Below are 15,079 nucleotides of genomic sequence, written 5' to 3' on the forward strand. Positions count from 1 at the left end.
ATAATCTACAAATTCAGGGTTAGGGTTAATAATTATTATACTTCTTTTCTGGTGTCCTGCAGATATGGGTGTATTAATTAGCAATTCCAGAAGTTGCTGTCCCAACCCAAGTGGATCACACAACAATTGAAGGCTGACCTACTCTCTTAATTTGATTAAAGTGAAATGCATTTGTTGCCTGAGCAAGTGGGATAACAGTTTTTGATAACACTTACCTGTGACACTGACTGATTTGTTGAAGCAGATGGAGAAATAAGAGAAGACCTTTTGCCCTGATCTTCATTTAGATTTATACCAGGGCCACCTTCTACGCTTCTGCGCAGCAAAACTACCTGACCCACATTATCGGGTTCTTCCTCACTTGACAACTCATCAGAAATGCCTGAATGTCTAGAAATAGTCTAAAAGAACATTAATCAGGATTAACATAAAGTGGATGAGACAGTTTCACATCTATGCAATCTATTTGGACCATAATAACTAACCAGTAACAATTGATTCTATAGCAGTACAAGCAAAATATATATCAACACAGACAAATCTATACTGTAATACAATGTTACACGCTACATGGCTACCCAATTTAGAAATGATTAATCTAATGACATTATTGAAAAACTTCTCCACAAACACTCCTGTCTACATGATGTAGGACAACTGTATGGCTCTGGACCCATCTATCAGTTTTCTTGCAGGCAATTCCATATATACCGTTTCCCTGAAAATAAGACCTCCCTGCATAATAAGCTTAACCGGGCCTTTGAGCGCATGTCCGCCCCCAAAATATTATAATAAGCCCTCCCCCCAAAATAAGCCCTCTCCAAAAATATTGTAATACCACAGCAGCTATGAGGTGACCATCACCACCTCCTACACCTCAAAAATAATAAGACCTCCCCGAAAATAAGGCCAAGCGCTTATTTGGGGGGGGGGGTGTCAAAAGAAAATAAGACCCTGTCTTATTTTCAGGGAAACACGGTACTTTCACTATTATGACTGAGAAGTAATTTTAAACTGATCTAGTACATTGAGTTTTGAATCTTTCTCTCTGAAACACATAGCATTCCTCTCAACCTAGTTTAACTCATATAACTGCTAAAATGAGGAAGCAGATCTAAGTGCAGTATGCCAAGCTTATTTCCTTGAAGGAAAGTTGAAACAAAAATTATAATTTTTTGTTCCTTTTTCCTGGGTCCCAACTAAGTTCTTATACTTATAACAATAATTTTAATCCAAGATGCATTGTTGAAGGAAGTTAATTTTAAGTTTAGTACAGAAAAAATACTGTTTACTTTATCAGGCAATAATATAACTTATAGCATACAGAAATTATAGCACATAATTGTATTATATTTTATTTTCTATAATTAAATGATAGTAATATCTGTATCTACAGTATAATTATAAAATTGTTTTGGAGAGGTTTTCAATATTTTTCAAAATTTAGATGAGTGGGTAAGATTTAATCTATGCACTATTGTTCATATTGAGAAAATTTGACATTTGCATCAAGCAAACACATCAAGTTCAAACTTTACCTGTTTTCTATCTACATTTAACGGCATTTCAGAATCTTTCAATCGCTGAAAACTGTGTTCAGATCTGGAAATCCTGCGTTTTAAACTACTGCTATGCTCTGTTTCAGTCCCTTTATCGGCTACCCGTTTTCCCCTTTTCATCCTATGGAGGGAAATGCATGTCTTCTTTATTCACACTTTAAAAATCAAGACATAATTGAGAAGACACAGAATTTTCCATGATTTCTTCAATCCAGCAGTTCTAGAAAGACAATTTGGCAGGCCATTTCCAGAAATGCACATAACTGGCTAAAATAAATTACATGATGCAATCTTGGAGCAAGATTGAAATTAAAGTTAAAATCCAGTTACAATTTCAGTCGTATCTTCTAAATAAACTAATATTACCAACCGTACCCTTCCCTGCTCCTTCGGCGCAATACTGAATCAAACAAGCCGCTGATCCTGGATGAGGACTCCATGGGCTCCTCGCTTCTGCTGATTTTGTCAGAGGAAGTATAGCTATCACCTCCTGCAAATTTGCGTGTTTTTCTAGATTTAAAAAAATTGCATAAATTTGACTCTGATAATAAATGTCCTCCTCTTCAAAGCCACAGAATTTTTAATATATCTGTACCAGGGAATATAAATATTATCATATGCCAATTGTAAATAAACTATATATTCATAAATATATGCCTTTTAAAATTGCCATATTTATTTATTTATTTTATTTATTATTCATATTTATAGACCGCCCCCTCTCCCGAAAGGGACTCGGCCATAGGATTTAGGATGCTAAAAATACCATGTAAATAAATTAAGTGTTTATGACACCCGAAGAACCTTGTAGGGGAGATAGGTGGCATAGAAATTTAATGAATAAATTAAATAAATAAATATGTGCATATGCCCATTAACACAAATACAAGGAAAGAATCTATAAGCCCAGAATTGCTGTATCAGGGAAATAGTTTCTAAAATAAGAAATACTGGTAAATAAATACATATCTATGCATGTACTAATGAAAATGAGACTTATTCCAAACAGTTTCTTTTCACTTGATTCTAGACTGAATTGATGATTCTGGCATTTTCTAGTATTTTATATTAGATTTCACTTTCACTACCCCATTTCTACATTTTTTGAAAAACGTTTGCAACAAACTATGTTAAAAATTACTCCATGCATGAAATGAGGAGAGTTTAAACTATATATAGTTAACTGTGGCTAATATCACATTTAATTTTCTGTCTAAAAATACTAGCCATGAAATTAACAACTGATGAAGTATTATGAGGGAGAAATCCAGATCTCTAACAATGCCTCTAATGATAATAATGATATATTTGTTGCTTCACTGATAAAATACCTGATTATATCCCACATAGAGCTCATGTTAGTTACTGTTAGTTACTGTTCTGGAAAAATTAAATATAAATTATTTTCATCAGTTTGTTGTTGATATAACACTCTAAACATCTCAGAACTCAGTTATCAAAGGAACTGCTTCTTCCTCTATACATCTACTTACATACATACATAGTTTATTGATTAGCCCATAGGCCCGTGATGGCGAACCTATGGCACATGTGCCACAGGTGGCACGCGGAGCCATTTGTTAGGGCACACAAGGCGTTGTCCTGTCAGCTCCAGCGCACATGCGTGCCCTGGCCAGCTGACTTTGGTCTTCATTTTCGGAAGTTCTTTGCCCTCTGGAGGCTTCAGGGAAGCATCCAGAGGCCTCCGGAGGGGGATCGTGCACATAAAATTATGGGTGTGGGCACATTCGTGCATAACCCCCATGTGCTCCCCCCATTTTTGGCACCCGATGGCAAAAAGGTTAGCCATCACTGCCATAGGCCATATCAAATACATCTACTTAATCTTTGTTGAGCATAGCTTGCTAACTGTGCCTAACCTACTCATATTAATCAATCTGTGAAACAGAGATAGGCAGAATCTATAGCAGGTCCTGATTAAAAAAATATTCTAGATTAAACAAGATCCTTCATGAATTATTTCTGCAGAAAATTAACCTAGCATCCCATTGATTTTTTACTAGTTTTTTTAAAATGCTCAAGCAATACGTTGACTGTTTTTATTATTTCATGCTTTTATATTTCATGCTCATGCATATTATCATTTTATGGAATCTACTTTGATATATTTATACTCAAGCGTATCAAAGTGTATCAAATAGTGCGAATTAGTATATATTATTAAAGTTAAATATGAAAGCTGTATCTTATTAGAATGTAGGTAAAACAAGTGTATTAGCAATAGAAGTCCAAGCAAAGGTACAATTCATACCATGCATATTATAAGAAAAATGGCCTTTGGGGAGGAGCCGAAGTCGTGACGACACGACGTGCGATCTCAATGCTGTGAGATCGCAGTTGACACTTTTGCCACTGGGTGGTCCAAATGGACCTAAACCGTCCCGCAGAGATGATGAACAGGAAGAATACGTCTTGCTGATCTCAGGGACATCTCAAAGTCCCCGATCGATCCAAGAGAAGATCTTCAAACCGGTGACAAAAAATTCAGCCATTTGGCTGATGAAGTCGGGGCGGCTCCAAAACGGAAGGATATGGAAAGAGAAAATATTTCCAGCTGGTGAGGAATTTTTACCGTTTTAAAAGTGACTGCCTATAAAAAAACTTAAAATAAATTCAAATTAGAGAACAGAAGAAATAAGCGGCGGAATTAAATTTGGAATGGTTTTTGACAGTGGGTTATCTTTTTCTTAACAGATATAAGACTTTTAAAACGAATGGATTAAGCCTTCTTCTATTTTTCTTTTTTTTCATTACTCTTTGTAACCTATGGTCTAAAATTTTCCTCTTTCACTACTGTAGGTGTTTTTCTAACTCATTTAAGAATTGGACTTTCTTTTCAACTTGAAATACAAAAAATATATTTTTAAAAAAAATTGCAACATTGTAACAATAACACTGCTACTTCGGAGGCTAGAGTTTTGTGTATTGGAAACGAAACACTTTATTTTCCTTCACTGATTATCTTGGCTTGGCACTTCAAGGTCATACTACTTGTTTATAGAGAGTGATAAGAAGAAAAGCACATAGATGTTCCTTTGAAGTATTTCTAACCAGAGAAAGGTGAAAATGAAATGATTATTGTGAATCGATGCTTAATCTTTGTTAAAACCTTCTAAGCTAGAATAGCAGTGTTTATTAGCTGGAGATAATGGCGCAATTTCAACAGGAGAAAGAAGTTTTAAGTCTGCAAAAGATATTCTCAGAAATACAGAAATTATCAAATGCACGTGAGAGGATAGAGAAGAAGTTGGATGACTGAGTGCATTTAACAGCAAAATATGACGGAGAAGTTGAAGATGTTCATCAAATGGATAAAGTGGTGGTTAAAATCCAAAAAAATCAAAGAAGAAAATGAATATAAAGAAATTAAAATTGCTGATATTTATGGTGATTGGTTTGTCTTTGAAAATGGAAAGAGTGGAATACTGAAAGAGGAATTAAATGGAGGGGAAACCTACCAAGATGGCAAGTTACAGAAGAAGAAAAAAATAAAAGAACTTATGAATTTAAAGAGAGAAATGATAACACCACCAACAATCAAAGATAAGCTGATTAAGAAAACAGAAGAAGGGCATCGAAATTACATGAGAGATTTTATAAGCAAAGAGTTTCTAAGAGGACTCCATACAAAGTTGATTAAAGAGATGATTAGAGGACTGATACCACAAATAGCAGAAGATATGAGACTGTTTTGCTACTGGAAAGATACAGGTTGATAATGATATACTCAATTATACTCAAATGAAAATGGAGCTATGATGATGGTAACATGTATAAATATCTGAGTTAAAATACTTGAGTTAATATGAAGTATGTTTGTTGACTGTGGAAGAGATGCAAGCAAGCTTTTTTGTAACCAACTGATACACTTTCTACAGTATGTAAAGGAGGATATGTTGTGTTTGTCTTGAAAAAAAAACACTTTAAAAAAAAAAGAAAAAAGAAAAATGGCCTTTAAGCAGGATGCAAAGAAATATTCTGATTTGAAGAGGAACTTTCCACCCAAGCTACAGACATTCATCGCTCACCTCCTTCTTCGACCAACACCACTCCCATCACTTCCTGAAGTTTTAGATAACTGAGTAGATACTATCTGGCAGTGCACAGTTCCCATGAGTAGCATAAGGCACAATGGTCCAATGATTTCACTTGCACTCACTATTGGCATTATGGAATATAATGTAATTGCTACAACTGAAAAAAATGTACATGAATTATCTAACAAGTAAAAATAGAATTTGTACTACATTTATATATAATGCATACAATGAACTGCACTGATTAAAATGCTGCGATACTTCTAAAAATAGAATAAATTTAATATAATAGCCTCCAGAAAGTACTGTATATGTAACTTTAGCACTGAGTTTCTCCTTTGCTAACCGTGTAGTAAAAAAAATGGATTTAGGATTGATTTATCTTGGACAGATATTTAACATCTGTTACTCCTTTCTCCCATGAGTCTTTCTGAGATCCAATATTAGATAGCACCTTAATCTGCATTTGCTGAGTTCCCTTCCTCAAAACTTGGCATGATACAAATTACAGCTATTTTAAATGGAATTAGATATTGGGGCTATCCAAAGCCTTCAAAACAGGTGTTTTATACACATGAATGGTTGTAAATGCACATATATGAAAATTTACACAGAGTTTAAAAAGTATAAAAACTTAGGGAAAAAAAAGAAGGAAAAAGACATAATGTGAATGAAAATGAAAGAAAAAACTGAGAAATAGACAAGAAAAAAGAAAAAAAAACTACGAAGACAATTCAATTTTCTTTGCAACCATTACCAGCATGATTATTACCATTTCCACCCTGCCAAATTACCTATCTGCATTCCCTTCTTCGCATAATTTCTACTACTCCTACTTACCTTGTAGAAGGTACAATACTAACAGCCACATAAATATACGCCAAGAAGTGACTTGTATCCACCACTGACTAAAAAATGGGAATAATATAACCCGCACAATTCCCTTCCTTGTAAGTGACGTCCAAGGAATTTCAGGTTTAGCTTTGGCAAATGTGGAACCTGAAAATTTTGTGTAATGAAAACAAGTACTTCAGAAGATAATCAAGAAAAGTGCATTAGCTGTTATTCTTTTCTTACTCAAACCAAGATTCTCTTAGAAAATGAGAACTATGAGACAAGAGAACAGTGAAACAATTATCCAAAACTTTGGTTGGACATTCAATATTCTGCTTTCAGTTTTGGGGTGATATTTGGGGCAACAGTGGAAGCTCTGAACCGAACTTTGATTCCAGCACAAAGTTGAAATTTAATCCATACAAGTACAGTTTTTTCTCTGTTCAACTTTTCAATTGCAACAAGCAACAGAGGGCAGGGCAAGAAGTAACAGGTGGAGGATCATCTAAGAGTGATCCAAACATTGTAATTCTGAAAACATTTTACACAGTGCTAAGAAAAATAGTATCAGATCTTTCACCAATATAGAATAGAATAGAATAACAGAGTTGGAAGGGACCTTGGAGGTCTTCCACTCCAACCCCCTGCCTAGGCAGGAAACCCTATACTGTTTCAGACAGATGGCTATCCAACATCTTCTTAAAGACTTCCAGTGTTGGGGCATTCACAACTTCTGGAGGCAAGCTGTTCCACTGATTAAGAATTGTATGCAGTTCTGGATGGGGATACACTGTTTTTGAAGGAGAATATTTTCCAGTGTATCTAGGATTCCTTGTGATCTTGCATTGACAGTCAATGTAGAAGTACTTCTAAAAAGTTTTGGCAGATGCACTATCTCTCCTATTTTTTGTAGGAATGTATGAGTTACAAATATTTTATTAACAAAGGCCATTTTTATAATATGCTGTACATAAGGGCACAGAATATTTCAACATTTCAGCTAGGTACAAAACACAGCCACCAGAACATTATCTTTGGAGAATGGAATTTGAAATATTGGGGATCGCCAAGAAGTCTGACTTTACTAATTTTCCATAGGATTTTGAAATATTTAGTTTTGCTTAAAAATAAATCTCTGCTACCTTTTAAAATATCTTCTGGTTTAATTGGCTTTTAATTATTCTAAGCTGCCATGAAAGTCTAAAAACACAACACACCTTTTTTTTATAATGAAATTATAAATAAAAGAAGACAAGTACTAAATACTATATATGTATAATAAGTATTACTTTTCATCACTAACTGCACAGAGTATAAATGTTTTGCAAATGTAAAACAAGTGATTAAATTTTCAAATGATTCATACCTCTTATTAAATCAACATCTATCAAGTCAGGCTGTATGTGGCCTTTCTTTCTGGGTTTGCTTTTGAAGCCCTGCACATTTAGTAATAAACAATTAGAATATTTTATAATTAATAGATTGTTTCCCTGATCTTGCAGAATACATCTTTTATTACAATTATTCATTCATAGTCATGTTCATATGGGAAGCACAGAATAACCTTCTCCAATTCCCAGCTCTTAGGGTAAAAAGGTAAGGCGTCCCTATGGATTTTATTCCACTAGTCATTGCTAACTCAGGGGGGGGGGGGGGTGCTAATCTCTATTTGAAGGCCATTGAGCCAGTGTTGTCCAAAGACATTTCTAGTCATGTGGCCAACATAACATCACAGAGTATGGTTACCTTCCCACCAAAGTGGCACCTATTTATCTACTTGCATTTGTATGCTTTCAAACTGCTAGGTTGGCAGGAGCTGGGATGAGGACAGGAGCTCACCCCATCATGTGGAGCTCAGGTATTGAACCTGGACTGCTGACTTTCCAGCTCTGCATTTTAACCACTGAGCCATTGAGCTCTTAGGGCAGTGATGGCGAACCTTTTTTGGCTCGTGGGCCACAAGTGGGGGGAGCGCAGGGGGGTCGAGTGCGGGCGTGCCGCACCCATAATGCAATGCGTGACCCCCCCAGTGCGCATGCGCACACAATGCGCGACCCCCCCACTTTTACATGGTTTTTTTGCCCTCCCCAGGCTCCAGGGGCTTTTATAGGAGCCTGGGGAGGGCGAAAAGAGCCTCCCACGACCTCCCAGAGGCCCTCCGGAGGCTCCAGGGACTGTCCGGAGGCTTCCCTGAAGCCTTCGGAGCGCTTCGGAGCACCCTCCGAGCAAACCGGAAGTGACTTCCGGGTTGCTCGGAGGGTCGTTTTAAGCGCTCCGAAGGCATCAGGGAAGCCTCGGACGGTCCCTGAAGCCTTCGGAGCGCTTAAAACCACCCTCCGAGCAAACCGGAAGTGACTTCCGGGTTGCTCGGAGGGTCGTTTTAAGCGCTCCGAAGGCATCAAGGGAAGCCTTGGACGGTCCCTGAAGCCTTTGGAACGCTTAAAACGACCCTCCGAGCAACCCGGAAGTCACTTCCGGTTTGCTTGGAGGGTGGTTTTAAGCGTTCCGAAGGCTTCAGGGACGGTCCCTGAAGCCTCCGGGGGGGGGAGGCTCTTTTCGCCCTCCCCAGGCTCCTATAAAGCCTTTGGAGCCTGGGGAAGGTGAAAAATAGCTTTTAAAAAGGTGAACTCAGCTGGCCAGCACGCACATGCGCGCTGGCCAGCTGACAGGGCAGCGCCTCGTGTGCCCTGACAAATGGCTCCGCGTGCCACTTGTGGCACATGTGCCATAGGTTTGCCATCACGGTCTTAGGGTACTTGGCTTGAGAATTCTAGAAATTGTCCTCCAATACCACATAAAGATTCATCACACAGGGCAATGTTCTATCACAGAATATCTCATATAAAGATTTCTTTTCATATAAAGACATATAAGCAAAGTAATCATTGCACATCAGATAAAGCTCACTGGCTACAATACTGCCACTGCATTTTATTTTATAAATGTACTCCATGTACATGCCTTTGCTATTCAGAATCTATCTGGAAAAAAACAGTACACTGTATAAATAAAGTGCTTGACATTTCTCCGAGAAGATATCTATCATAATCAGGAAAATAATAATACTTCTTTAGTAGAAGAGAATATATGTAGCGCAGGTTGAACAATGGAGTCTTGGTGCTCTCTGAACTTGTTTGCTTGCAGATGTTTCATTACCCAATTAGGTAACAACATCAGTCTAGTGAGTATGGGGTTTCTTCCTTGCTTATACACCATAGCTTGCTCTGCCAGTGTTGACGGGGGTAGGGTTTTCTCCCTGGAAGTTCCTTGATATACTATAGTGTACACTTTTCCACCTGTTTGTCTTGTGTTGATCCCCGTTTATCTGATTGCTGGAAAGCATATGTTCTGATCTTTTTGTTTCCTTTTTATTGTTGTGGTTTATCTCTATGTGTCCATTGATGGCTCAGAGAGCAGCAAGATTTCATAATATTTTCTCTCCTATGTAGCTCCAGCCAAATATAAACTTAACTATTACTTCATCAGAGAGTACTGTAGTTTGAAATGCAATTGTTTTCAGAATTTTGAAAAATTAAAGATGGATATATCTTATTCCACAGGTGGATACTTTCCATCAGCAGAATTATAAACATCAGATACAGTCTCTGACACTGACAATCTCTAATTGCCAGTTTCTCATGACATTTGACCATCCATAAATATTGCATGGAAGAAAGTAAAACAAGTTTTAATTTGTATCTTTCATATAAACTTAAATATTAATAAAAGTTAGGATTTTCATGTTCTCTCTCTCTATCTCTTTCTATTTCTCTCTCTCTATCCCTCTACCTACCTACACACACTCTCTCTCTCTCTCCCTACCTGCTGTTTCGAATCATAGCCAATTTTTTTTTAATCACACTTGGTTTTCTATTGGGTTCCACCTTGTTCCCAGTCAGTTACCGTATTTTTCGGAGTATATGACGCACCTGTTTTCCTCAAAAAAGAGGCTGAAAATCTGGGTGCGTCTTATACATCGAATACAGCATTTTTTGCTTCCTGAAGCCCTGCCCCCTTCACCAAAATGGCCATACATACCCTTATGGAGACTTTCAGAGAGCTCCTGGGGGCTGGGGGGGGCATAAATGGGCAAAAAACTGTCCCCCCCCCCAGCACCCAGCAGCACTCTACAAGCCTGCATAAGGCTATGCAAGCAATTTTGTTTGACATAAAACAGGCTGTTTTTTGCTCGTTTTTGGCCCCCAACCCGTCAGGAGCACTCTGCAAGCCTCCCCCCCCCCAAGGCTATTCATGCCTCTTTTTTTGAAAAAGGGAAGTTTACAGAGTGCAAAAACTTTTTTTTTCCTTTTGGAAAGCTCTTTAACTGATTGATGAGAATTACATTGATCAAGTGCTGTGCCAGCAGAAACAAAGTCTTAGGTCAGTGATGGCGAACCTATGGCACATGTGCCACAGGTGGCAAGCGGAGCCATTTGTCAGGGCATGTGAGGCGCTGCCCTGTCAGTTGGCCAGCGCGCGCACCTGAGTTCACCGTTTTAAAAGGCATTTTTTCGCCCTCCCCAGGCTCTAGAGACTTCCGGTTTGCTCGGAGGGTCCTTTTAAGCATTCCAAAGGCTTCAGGAAAGCCTTCGGACGGTCCCTGAAGGCTCTGGAGGGCCTCCGGGGGGGGAGGCTCTTTTCGCCCTCCCCAGGCTCCTATAAAGCCTTGGAGCCTGGGGAGGGTGAAAAAAGCATGTAAAAATGGGGGGGTCGCACCTGTTGTGCGCGCATGTGCACTGGGGGGTCGCGCATTGCGTTATGGGTGCAGCACGCCTGCACACGACCCCCCTGCGCTCCCCCCATTTGTGGCACGCGAGCCAAAAAAGGTTCGCCATCGCTGTCTTAGGTGCTACAGATTGTCAGCAATTTCATTCTCCAGTACATGGATAAATACACCTGGAAACATCTACCTAACTACCTACCTACTCTCTCTCTCTCCCTACCTACCTACTGTATTTCTCTCTCTCCCCCCCCTCTATCTACCTATGTACCTAACTACTCTCTCTCTCTCTATTCCTACCTATCTACTGTATTTCTCTCTCTCTCTCTCTCTTCCTCTCTCTTCCTCTACCTACCAACCTATCTACTCTCTCTCTCCCTACCTATCTACTATTTTTCTCTCTCTCTATCTCTTTCTATTTCTCTCTCTCTATCCCTCTACCTACCTACACACAATCTCTCTCTCTCTCTCCCTACCAGGGGTGAGTTCCTGCCAGTTCTAACTTCTTCTATAGAAGAGGTTCCACAAATCTACAGTGCCGTTTAGAAACGGTTCCAGCTACCTCCCCCCGCCCGTCCGCACATCATCAAGATGAAGAGCGAGAGGAGGAATTCTGGGAGTTGAAGTCCACAAGCCTTAAAGCTGTCAGGCTTGAACACCCGGGGGGGGGGGGGGGTTCTAAAGGGTTAGGGGTGCAAGGGTCTTGTAACTTGACAGCTTTAAGACTTGCATACTTCAATGCCAGAGTTCCTGAGCCAACACGACTGGAGGAGGAATTCTGGGAGTTGAAATCCACAAGTCTTAAAGTTGTCAAGTTTGAACACCCCTGAGGTTTTTTTCTAAAGGGTTAGGGGTGCAAGGGTCTTGTGATTTGACAGCTTTAAGACTTGCACACTTCAATGTCAGAGTTCCTGAGCCAACATGACTGGAGGAGGAATTCCGGGAGTTGAAGTCCATAAGTCTTAAAGCTGTCAAGTTTGAACACCCCTGTGGTTTTTTTTTCTAAAGGGTTAGGGGTGCAAGGGTCTTGTAACTTGACAACTTTAAGACTTGCATGCTTCAAATGCCAGAGTTTCTGAGCCAACATTTTGGTTGCTAAGCAAGAGCGTTGTTAAGTGAGTTTCACTACATTTTACAAGTTGGCCACGCCCACCCAGTCACATGGCCAGCAAGCCACTCCCACAAAGCAGGCCACACCTACAGAAGAGGTTCTAAAAAAATTTGAAATCCACCACTGCTCCCTACCTACTGTATTTCTTTCTCTCTATTTCTCTCTCTATCCTTCTACCTATCTACCTACACACTCTCTCTCTACCTACCTACTGTATTTATCTCTCTATTTATCTCTCTATCCCTCTACCTACCAACCTACCTACTCTCTCTCTCGCTCTCTACCTATCTACTGTATCTCCCTCTTTCTATTTCTCTCTACCCCTCTACTTATCTACCTACACACACACTCTCTCCCTACCTACCTACTGTATTTCTCTCTATATATATATTTCTCTCTATATATCCCTCTCCCTACCTATCTACCTACACTATCTATCCCTCGCTACCTACTGTATTTCTCTATCTCTCTATTTCTCTCTATCCTTCTACCTACCAACCTACCTACTTTCTCTCTCTCTCTCTCTCTCTCCCTACCTATCTACTGTATTTCTCTCCCTCTCTCTACTTCTCTCTCTATCCCTCTACCTACAAACCTACCTACTCTCTCTCTCCCTACCTATCTATTGTATTTCTCTCTATATTTCTCTATTTCTCTTTCTCTATCCTACCTACCTACCTACACACACTCTCTTTCTCTCTACCTACCTACTGTATTTCTCTCTCTCTTTCTATTTCTCTCTCTATCCCTCTACCTACCTACCTACATTTCTCTCTCTCGCTCTCTCTCTCCCTCTCTCTCCCTACCTACCTACCATATTTCTCTCTCTCCCTCTCTATCCCTCTATCTACTACCTACTTTTTAAAATTTGCCTCTTCAAAACCTTGGTGCGTCTTATACTCTGGTGCATCTTATACTTTGAAAAATACGGTACATCTACACTATCAACTCTGCAGTACTATACAATGTCTTTCTGATTTCTCATAATGCTTATCTTTCAGCTCAAACCTTAATTCACATGCATCCAAATACCCATCAAGCACAGTACTCCCACTTATGATGATGAGGAAGTACTATGAGACTCAGTGGTGGGTTCCAGATCCCGTTCCAACCGATACGGTTGGAACAGGCCTGGCGGCATCCACATGAACATGTGCAGTGCGCATATGCATCTTAGCACCTCCACGAGCCTCCGCAACACTCCAGCTCCTCAGCAGAGCATCGCACAGGCGCTGTACACGCTGTGCGCGTGCGCGGAAGCACTGAAGACTTAAAAGACCGGTAAGGAGCTCAGACCAGCGGGTGGGCGCTCCGGGGCACTGTAACAGAATGGTATCCAGTGTTCTGGGCAGGCTCCGGTATGCCCGTACCAGGGCGCACTGCCTGCAACCCACCACTGGTGGGACCGTCTTCAACAATTACATGGTAGAAAGTCAATGAATACTTTACAACTTTCCACATACCAAACACTATATTCACTGAGTCCCTTATATTTCACATGCCATTCTGTTTGTTACATATAACATATTTCATCCATGTCATTCCATAGGGCCATAAAATAAAGAATTAAGAAATTCAACAAAATTATTAGCATTTTTTTTACCTTCATCTCAGTCTGTTCTATGGACTTTTCCCAAATTTGTTGATCATAAGCTCCAATCTGAAAAAAAGCAGCTATTTCTCATATATTACTTTTACCTTCAACACCAATGTGTTACTAAAATAATAACATTTAAATATTTATATTTAACTGAATGTAAAAATGAAACACAGAAAATACACATACAAATCTGATAGTAGGTGCAGCTAAAATAAAAAATCCTAAACTATGTCTGAAACCAAACCAAACCAAAAGAATCACTCCAAATATTTTGACAATAGCTCCAATAATCCTTTGTTAAAGAACTGAAGCCCAAACATTTGAAAGTACCCTAGTTGGCAGTTTTTAACAATGGTTTAAACAATGTGCAAATTCTAAAAAAAAATATCCCAAGTTTAAAGCTATGATGTAATCTTAATGACAGAACAAATATTAATCTCAAAAAATAAGCCTAAACCTGACCTTCTTTTGGTACCAAGCGATGGCGTCTTCATCATTGGAAGCCATTTGGTTTCTCAACTGCCAACTCAACTGTATAAACATAAAGAGAGTTTATTATAGAAACATAAACTAGGGATATCAATAATAAGTATTCAAAACCAAGTTACAACATTCCCAAATTCATTTCTTACCTCTTCTGTTAGGTAAGAAGTGCATAGCTTAGACTTTTTAAAATATGTTACACAAATAATTCTGTGTATTTTTAGTTAAAATATGGAAAGGGATACAAAATATCTTTATAAGCAAGACCCACACGTTCATTTCTTTCTTTCTTGCCACTAAAGGTGCCAAGGTGGCGCAGTGGTTAGAGTGCAATACTGCAGGCTACTTCAGCTGACTACTAGCTACAGTTCGGCAGTTCAAATCTCACCAGCTCAAGGTTGACTCCGCCTTCCATCCTTCCAAGGTGGATAAAATGAGGACCCAGATTGTTGGGGGCAATATACTGACTTTGTAAACTGCTTAGAAAGGGCTATCAAAGCACTATGAAGTGGTATATAAGTGCTACTGCTATTACTATTGCTAAAGCCTATAGAACAAGGTTTCCCAAATCGTAAAGTACCCTTCCTTTGGAGAGATGTGGAGTAAGTCCAGGGGTGGTATGAGGAACCTTTTACATTGTTACAATAAATCCACCTTTCCCATTGTGTTCATTTGGCCTTTGGATTTGTAGGAGAGGTGTATATATTAAGATTA

The 15,079-nt window shown here is 39.1% G+C and overlaps 1 protein-coding gene across 3 annotated transcripts in view; it reads right to left on the reverse strand.

Moving 5' to 3' along the window:
* The window catches only part of PHTF1 (putative homeodomain transcription factor 1), a 28,494-nt gene that overhangs the window by 12,276 nt on the left and 1,139 nt on the right, over positions 1 to 15,079 (reverse strand). For 2 of the 3 annotated variants that reach the window (XM_081946518.1, XM_081946516.1), the window contains exons 2-9: positions 14,345 to 14,408; positions 13,886 to 13,942; positions 7,818 to 7,887; positions 6,458 to 6,616; positions 5,609 to 5,774; positions 1,935 to 2,069; positions 1,539 to 1,680; positions 216 to 401 (exon numbers count right to left, since the gene is read on the reverse strand). In XM_081946518.1, the coding sequence (XP_081802644.1) occupies positions 216 to 401; positions 1,539 to 1,680; positions 1,935 to 2,069; positions 5,609 to 5,774; positions 6,458 to 6,616; positions 7,818 to 7,887; positions 13,886 to 13,942; positions 14,345 to 14,408 (979 nt within the window). Of the gene's footprint in view, positions 1 to 215; positions 402 to 1,538; positions 1,681 to 1,934; positions 2,070 to 5,608; positions 5,775 to 6,457; positions 6,617 to 7,817; positions 7,888 to 13,885; positions 13,943 to 14,344; positions 14,414 to 15,079 lie in introns of all 3 variants that reach the window. The other variant, XM_081946517.1, reaches the window with a different exon arrangement.

The sequence above is a fragment of the Natrix helvetica genome, assembly GCF_964273705.1.
Source record: "Natrix helvetica genome assembly, chromosome: 3".
Classification (NCBI taxonomy): domain Eukaryota; kingdom Metazoa; phylum Chordata; class Lepidosauria; order Squamata; family Natricidae; genus Natrix; species Natrix helvetica.